We start from the raw sequence: 8776 nt of genomic DNA on the forward strand, positions 1-8776 counted from the left end.
TCGTTAATGGTGGAATGTCTATTTGATATGGATACAATACTCAATCAATTTTAATATGATCATATGATATGTAAGTAATGTAATCAAATTTATAAGTCAATATTGGTAAATTTTAATGGATGGTTTTAACATTTGCTTGTTAATAATTGATCATATGAAACACCAGTTTATGATAACTTTTTGAAAGATCCCACGAGCTAGTAAAGATTGAAAAAATATTTGTAAAAATTATGGGAATTTCGATATCTTTATATAGTTTTCTAGTTCAGCGGTTAATTAATAATATTAGAATTTATTGAATTAATTTAACTGCAAATTCACAAATAAATAACACAGCGGGGAGTTGTTCTTATTATAATGAAATTCTATATAATTACATATCAATTAATTTAAAAATGAAACAAAGTAGATCATGTATTAGTACTTATACTTTGTGATCATATATATTTGATTAATACATGTACTCAATCAAAGTATGATATGAAAGTAATGTAATCAAAAAACCAATGCAGCTTCATTAAACGAAATTGAAAACAAAATTATGTGGTTTGAACATGAAAACATTTAAACAACACTTCAGATCAATTTAAATGGTTAAGACTATATATTAATTAATATCATATAAATTCAACGAATTATTGCTTCATGTAGTTGTTAAAAAAGTGATTTGAATAAAAGATTAATCGAATATTTTAAAAAAAAAGAGTAGAACTTTTGGGGAATTGTGCTCTTATATATTATATAAAACATTTTACGGTGCAGGTTTATTTTGTAAACAACTGAAATTTATACAGCGGCTAATTTTATTAGTAAACAAATTATATAAAAGTATAGAATCACATAGCTAGAGCGGCCATGGGCTGTTTATGAAATATATTCTAAAGATTAATTAACTACTTGTGAAAACATTAAGTAAAAGGAATTATTGGTTTATAAAGTATTGAGGTTGTTCCTACAATGCAACTAATTACATCAAATTTTAAAATGACAACAAAGTAAATTGTATATTAGATATACGCTACCTTGGAATGATTTATTTGATTAATACAATACTCAATCACTAATATATGAATATGATCTGAAGTAGTAATATAATCAAAAATTGGTAACATAGATATTCTATGATGTTTTGATTAAAACAAATTTACAAACATTATCAATTCTGTTAATGAATGAATCATAAGCTGGTGTTTAAAAGTCAAATTAATTCCTTAAACTATGATAATTGCAATAAAATTATAAATTTAAAGAATGGAAAATAAAAATGGGCTTCCCTCTTAATATATAATAATTTATTCGGCGGTTAATTTAGAAAATGTAATTAATATTTTATATCTCAGCGGCTAATTTTAAAACTAGAAAAGAAAAGAAGAGATAATTATGATGATAATCAAGAATTAATAGAATCAAAATATCAGATAACATATATTTTTCATTTCATAAATCTAAACTTTTTGTCTTTTATTACTTTCAAAATCTGAACCATCACTAGTTTGTCTTTCTTCAAATTCTTGCTTTGATTCATTAGATCTCCATCTTAAATCATAAGCAAAATGTTCCTTTTTAACAAAATCTTCACCAACACCAAATATATTCTCTCTAAATGTTAAAGTCTCACCATTTGGTTTCTGTGGATAATCATCCCATACAATTCCTCTTTCCCTCAAGATTGGTAATAATTTATAAACTATATCTTCAAAACTACCAGGTGATACAGCATAAGTGAAATTAAACCCATCAACATCACTAATATCAACCCATCTGGCAATAGTATCTGCAACTTCTTCACCTGTACCATAGAAAACTGGACCTAATCCACCAACTGTAATTTGTTTGGCAACAGATTCCCTAGTTTTCTTAAAATTTGGATCTTCACCTGGTCCAACTTTTGTCCAATTTGATACAATACCTCTTATAGCATTACTACCAACATCTTTTAATTCTTCGTGAGGTTCAAATTGTCCAATATTAATACCTGTCCATCCACTAAATAAAGCTTGGGCACCTTCTAAATCACCATATTTTTTGTAATCTTGAAATTTTAATTCAGCTTCTTCATGAGTATCACCAATTATAACTGTTACTAAAGTTAAAAATTTTAAATCTTCAGGGTTTCTACCATATTTCTCCTTTGCAATGGTTTTAATATCCTGGATATTTAAACCTAAAGTTTCTGGTGTAAAATTTGTTAAGAATATAACTTCTGCATTTCTTGCTGCAAAATCTTTCCCCTCTGATGATGCACCGGCTTGTAACAATACTGGTAATCTTTGTGGTGTTGGATGTGTAATTGAAGGTCCTGGTACTTTAAACCATTTTCCCTTGTGATTAATCTTTCTAATCTTTTCAGGATTTGAATAAATTCCAGTTTTAGGATTTTTTTCAACTGCATCATCTCTCCAACTTGATAATAATAATTTTGAAACAACTTGTAAATATTCTTCAGCTCTTTCATAACGTTCAGTTCTTAATGGTAAATTTTCATTATTTAATAAATTTCTAGCTGAACTATCTAAATAACTTGTAACTATATTCCAACCAACTCTACCTTTAGTCAAATGATCCAATGTGGCTAATCTTCTAGTGAAATGATATGGTGCTTCAGAAATTGTACTAAAAGTAATACCAAATGATAAATTTTTAGTAACACTAGCTAATAATGAAATAATTGCACTTGGTTCAATAACAGGAAATTGAGCACCTGATTTAGCAACTGGTTCGAAATTCCCAGGTCCATCATAAACATCATAAGGACTTAATACATCAGCTAAAAACAATGCATTAAATTTCCCCTTTTCTAATAATTTAACTAAATCTACCCAATATTCTAATGTATCAAAATTTGATGATTGATCTTTTGGATGTTTCCATAATCCTGGTGATTGAAGACCTGAACATCCCATAGCAAATGCATTAACCACGATTTGTTTTGTCATTTTTGGAAGATTAGTGTATATGAAGATCTAATAATTTAAAAACCACTAGCTTGATGTGGATAATTCATATCTTTTAAAGTTAATCTTACATCACCCTTTTCTATTAAATTCTATAATCCCTGATCTTCTGTTGAGCCAATAAACACTGCTCTTTAAGTCATAGCCCATCATGAACTACCTATTCATCCTCTCATACTCATCCTATTGATCAAATCTTTCACATCAATAACATAATTTTGACCACAGTTTTGATTAAAATTGATTTACGTAATTAAAAATAATGAAAATATCGGTTCGGAAATGAGCCTAAAATTTTAATTTTTAAATAAAGTTAAACAGTTCAAAATTTTGACAGGTTGTCTATCTTTGTTCAATTTTAAATACCATTATAATATACTCAAATGAATAAGTTTCAATGGGTTTTTCATAGAAGAGTTTAATACAATTACTTGTCCATTATGTTATCAGTCGATTGTTGATTCTGCACTTCCCTCAAATTAGCGCTTTTGTTGATTTACTACTTTGTTATCGCTTCGGTTGAGCTTCAATTTTCAAACTGTGGTTCTGAGTCCTGACTCCTGACATTTGACATTTGATAGATTAGATGAGTCTTTAGTGGATACATACGTACTCCATGACAGTGACAGTTTCCAGTGGGCTAAGGGTATTTAGGCATTAGCCTTTCGGTGATTGAATCAGTGAGGCTTGAGAAAGAGTTCCGTTGCTTTGACATTTTTGAATCCACAGTTTCTATACGTACCAATATTGTTATAGATGTATGTGTTTTATGCTCTGGTAATATAATCTTTAACCCATCTAGCATAAATACATCCTTGTTAAATTAGATATCACAATGATTAACAACTCTGATGTGCTCAATTAATCATACATTATCATATCCACATTTTAGTATCTTTCGGGTCGCTTCATCCATATCAAGTTCATTTGTTGGATTCAAAGGGTCTTGATATTGAATATAAATATACCAAAGCATAACCATTAGAAAAATATGATTGAATTTCTAGCTTTTTTTATCCAAGCTATTCATAACATATAATATTGGCTTTCAAAAAGTTCTGTTAAATATCTTCAACCTCTATTGAAAATGAGTAAAGCATCAGATTTATTACCACAAAGTGCAGGTTATGGTGTCTTAGTTGGTGTTGGTGCATTCTTCGCCTTATTTATCATCATTGCAACAAAATTAGCTAAAAAGCATTTAAATGAAGATGCTCAATCAACAGAAATGTTCATGGTTGCTAATAGATCCGTGGGGATTGGTCTAACAGCATCATGTGTTTATTCAAGTTGGACATGGGCTACAGAAATTTTATGGCCTGTTACAATGGTTTATCTTTATGGTGTTCAAGCTGCTTTTTGGTTTGGTGCTGGGTTAGCTATTCAAATTACTTTAATGTCATTATTAGGTATTGAAGCTAAAAAGAAAATTCCGGCAGGTCATACAAGTTTAGAAATTGTTCAATTAAGATATGGTAGAACTGGTCATATCTTGTATACTATATTATGTTTGATTAATAACATTGTCTCTGCAAGTTCAATGATTTTAGGTGCTGCTGGTGCTATTAGTGCTCTTTGTAATGGATTACATATCGTTGCTTCTACCTTGTTAATCCCATTTGGTGTTTTATTATATACCGCCGTTGGTGGGTTAAAATCAACTTTTTTAACAGATTATGTCCATTCATTAATCTTGTTAATTATAATGACATACATTTTAACTGCTTCAATTCAAAGTGAACATATTGGTGGTATTAGTGGATTATATGACAAATTAGTCACAAAGGAAAATGCAGGTGAATTAAGATATATCGAAGGAAACTATAAAGGTTCTTTCCTTACAGGGAAATCTCAAGGTGCTTTATTCTTTGGATTAATCCATTCAATTGGTGATATGGGTCTTACAGTTATGGATTCTTCATTTTGGCAAAAATCTTTTAGTGCAGATGTTAAGGCAAGTGTTCCTGGTTATTTAATTGCAGGTGGATTAATTTATGCAAATGTTTGGGCTTTAGGTATGGTTATTGGATTAGGTAATGTTGTATTGGAAGATAGTCCAATTTTCCCTACTTATCCAAATAAAATGACTGCATTTGAAGTGAATTCAGGATTTGGTTTAATTTATACTATTAAAGCATTATTGGGTAATGGTGCCTTAGGTGGGCTTTTATTAGTTTTATATTTATCAGTTACTTCAACTTTTAGTGCACAATTAATTTCTGTTAGTTCAATTATAAGTTTTGATATTTATAGAACTTATATCAAACCAAATGCAAATAATAAACAATTAATTAATGTTTCACATTTAGGTGTGGTGTTTTTTGGGTTTTTCGCTGCTGGTTTTTCAATAATGTTACATTATGCCGGAGTTGATATGACATGGTTTGGTTATTTTTATGCAATGTTAAATTGTCCTGGTGTTATACCAATGATTTTTTCAATTACATGGAAACATCAAACTAAAACTGCATTTATCGTAAGTCCAATCTTGGGTATTATAGGTGGGTTAGCAGTTTGGTTAGGTACAGCTAATGCTCTTTATGGAGAAGTTTCAATTAAAAGTACCGGTCAACAATTACCATGTCTTTATGGTGGGTTAACTGCATTATTCGTTCCAGGTATTTCCACAATTATTATAAGTTTAATTAAACCTGCAAATTATGATTGGAATCAAATGAAATCACAAAGTGAATTAATTATTGTTCAAGATGATGGATCTTCAGATAATTCAATTAAAGAAAAATCTTCAACAACAAATCAAACAACAACTGAATCTGGTGATTTAGAATCAATAGATCCAAATACGGATAAAATCATTGAAAAATATAGAAAAATTGCATTATTTGCTACTATATTTGTTTTATTGATAACTTGGGTTGTATGGCCATTACCTTTATATCGTGATTATATTTGGAGTGCAAGTTTTTTCAAAGGTAATGCAGTTGTTGGGTTTATTTGGTTGTATCTTGCTTTATTAGTCATTGGTGTTTTCCCATTATGGGATGGTAGACATGCTTTGACTAAAGTTTTTAGAGGAGTTTTCAAACTTAATAAAGATAGAGTACCTACAGAGTAATATCCATGAGATATTATTTAAATAAATGAAGCTTATGTATTGTGATGGAGATTGTATTTGATATCGGCTGCCACAATTTTAACTGACCCGATGTTGATTAGTACTTAGTACATTCAGGTACCAGATTGAATTTTAAAGTATAACAAAGTGCCAAATATACGCCTAGCGATTATCTAACCTTGGCTCTTTCGAGGTATAACCGGTGCCACAATTTTGATTTTTACTCATTATAACTTATTAGATCTTAAATTTTATCTAAATGTGAAAACACAATTTACTGTGGTGTGGGTTTAACCTTCATATAAATACATTGGAAAGATCAAATAATCAATAAATCTTCTTTTCAAAGATGTTTACTCATTAAATCACACCAGAAAGATGTCAGAAGCATCAGAGTTATTATCACAAGGTGCCGGATATGGGGTTCTTATAGGTGGTGGTGTTATTTTCACTTTATTCATTCTTATAACAACAAAACTAAATAATAAATACTTGAATGAAGATTCCAAATCAACAGAAATGTTCATGGTTGCCAATAGATCCGTTGGTATTGGACTCACTGCAAGTTCAGTTTATTCAAGTTGGACATGGGCTACTGAATTATTATGGGTAACAGCAATGGTATATAATTATGGAGTTCAAAGTGCATTTTGGTATGCAGCTGGTGGTTCAATTCAAATTTGTCTTCTTGCAATTATTGGAATTGAATCAAAAAAGAAAATCCCAACAAGTCATACATGTTTAGAAATTGTTCAATTAAGATATGGGAAAGTTGCACATATTCTTTATATGATATTATGTTTGATTAATAATTTAGTCTCTGCAAGTTCAATGATTCTTGGTGCTGCTGCTGCTATAAGTATGATGTGTGATAATTTACATATTGTTGCAAGTAGTTTATTAATACCATTTGGTGTGTTATTATATACAAGTTTTGGTGGTTTAAAATCAACTTTTTTAACAGATTATGTTCATTCATTTATATTATTGATTATATTATGCTATATCAATACAGCTGCCATATCAAGTGATCATATTGGAGGTGTCGATGGTCTATATAACAAGGTTGTATCAAGAGAATCTGCTGGTGAATTAAGATATATTGATGGTAATTATAAAGGCTCATTTTTAACTGGTAAATCTCAAGGTGCTTTGTTCTTTGGTTTGATTCACTCTATAGGTGATACTGGATTAACTATAATGGATTCATCATATTGGCAAAAATCTTTCAGTGCAGATGTAAAGGCAAATGTACCAGGTTATCTAATTGCAGCTGTATTGCTTTATGCAAATGATTGGGCAATTGGTGTTATTTTAGGCTTAGCAAATGTAATTATTGAAGATTTACCAATATTTCCAACTTATCCTAATAAGATGACTGATTTAGAGGTTAATTCTGGATTTGGGTTAATTTATACGGTAAAAGCTTTATTGGGTACTGGTGCATTAAGAGCTTTATTATTGGTGATTTACCTAAGTGTTACATCAACAGTTAGTGCACAATTGATTTCAGTTAGTTCGATTATAAGTTTTGATATTTTTAAAAAATACTTAAAGCCAAATGCAACTAATAAACAATTAATCAGAATAAGTCATCTTGGTGTTGTGTTTTTTGGATTCTTCGCAGCAGGATTTTCAATAATGTTACAATATGTTGGAGTTGATATGACATGGTTTGCATATTTTTATTCAATGATTAATTGTCCTGGTGTAATTCCAATGATTTTCCTCTTAACATGGAAACATCAAACTAAAGCTGCATTTATTATTAGTCCAATATTAGGTATTATTGGTGGATTAGGAGTTTGGATTGGTACTGCATATAAGCTACATGGAGAAGCAACAATCAAGACTCTTGGTGAACAATTACCATGTCTTTATGGTGGGTTAACTGCATTGTTATTACCAGGTTTTGCTACTGTTTTGATAAGTTTAATTAAACCTGCAAATTATGATTGGAATTTATTAACAGATAAAAGTCATTTAATTGCAATTGATCAATCAGAAGTTGATAAATTCGAAAAAGATATCAATGCTGGGTCCAAATTAGATTATAATTTATCTACTTTAGAGATTGGATTCTCAAATGAAAATGAAAATGCAAATGAAAGTAAAGTTGAGCTAGAGTCAGGTTTAAGTCACTCAAATGATCAAAAAATAATTAATAAATATCGTATAATTGCATATGTATCCTCAATATTAATCTTATTGATAACATGGGTTTTATGGCCATTACCTTTATATAGAGATTATATTTGGTCTAAAGCATTCTTCAGAGGTAGTACAATAATGGGTTTGGTATGGTGTTATGCTGCATTTATTGGAATTGGGTTATATCCTTTATATGATGGTAGAAACTCTTTCAAAAGAATATTCAACGGTATTAGGGGTAACGTTAAGGACTTTAGAAATACTAAGAAAATATAACACTAGTGGTTAATATATAGTTAATAGAATATTTGGGTGAATTAAGTGTCGTCCCGTTCAATTTGTATATGATCCGGCTTTCTATATACTGTAGTGATAGATTTTATACTGTTCAGTCTTACAATAACCTTTACTTGAAAAAACAAAAATGTGTCAAATATTAAATACGTATAAAGGGTCTATTGTTATGATCTGATTACCTCTATATTACGTAAGTCATCCGATAATATCCGAAATTATAAAAACATAAAATGATTATAATTCAAAATATATGTAGGAGAACATAGTTTTTTTAATCAATTTACATCAATATTCTATG

The 8776-nt window shown here is 29.6% G+C and overlaps 3 protein-coding genes across 3 annotated transcripts; 2 read left to right on the top strand and 1 right to left on the bottom strand.

The window, feature by feature from the left end:
* Nucleotides 1-1445: 1445 nt before the first annotated feature.
* On the bottom strand, nt 1446-2936 carry BN7_4232 (putative monooxygenase; the record flags this gene model as incomplete). Its single annotated transcript, XM_011275171.1, has 1 exon — nt 1446-2936. The coding sequence occupies one exon, from the start codon at nt 2934-2936 to the stop codon at nt 1446-1448; it is 1491 nt and encodes a 496-aa protein (XP_011273473.1).
* A 1105-nt stretch (nt 2937-4041) lies between these two features.
* Nucleotides 4042-6030, top strand: BN7_4233 (sodium:solute symporter family protein; the record flags this gene model as incomplete). The annotated part of the gene is made up of 1 exon (XM_011275172.1): nt 4042-6030. One exon carries the CDS (start codon nt 4042-4044, stop codon nt 6028-6030), a length of 1989 nt encoding a protein of 662 aa, XP_011273474.1.
* A 378-nt stretch (nt 6031-6408) lies between these two features.
* BN7_4234 (sodium:solute symporter family protein) lies at nt 6409-8457 on the top strand (the record flags this gene model as incomplete). The annotated part of the gene is made up of 1 exon (XM_011275173.1): nt 6409-8457. One exon carries the CDS (start codon nt 6409-6411, stop codon nt 8455-8457), a length of 2049 nt encoding a protein of 682 aa, XP_011273475.1.
* Between the last annotated feature and the right edge of the window lie 319 nt (nt 8458-8776).

Source organism: Wickerhamomyces ciferrii, contig 00150, assembly GCF_000313485.1.
Source record: "Wickerhamomyces ciferrii WGS project CAIF00000000 data, strain NRRL Y-1031 F-60-10, contig 00150, whole genome shotgun sequence".
In the NCBI taxonomy this organism is placed as follows: domain Eukaryota; kingdom Fungi; phylum Ascomycota; class Saccharomycetes; order Phaffomycetales; family Wickerhamomycetaceae; genus Hansenula; species Hansenula ciferrii.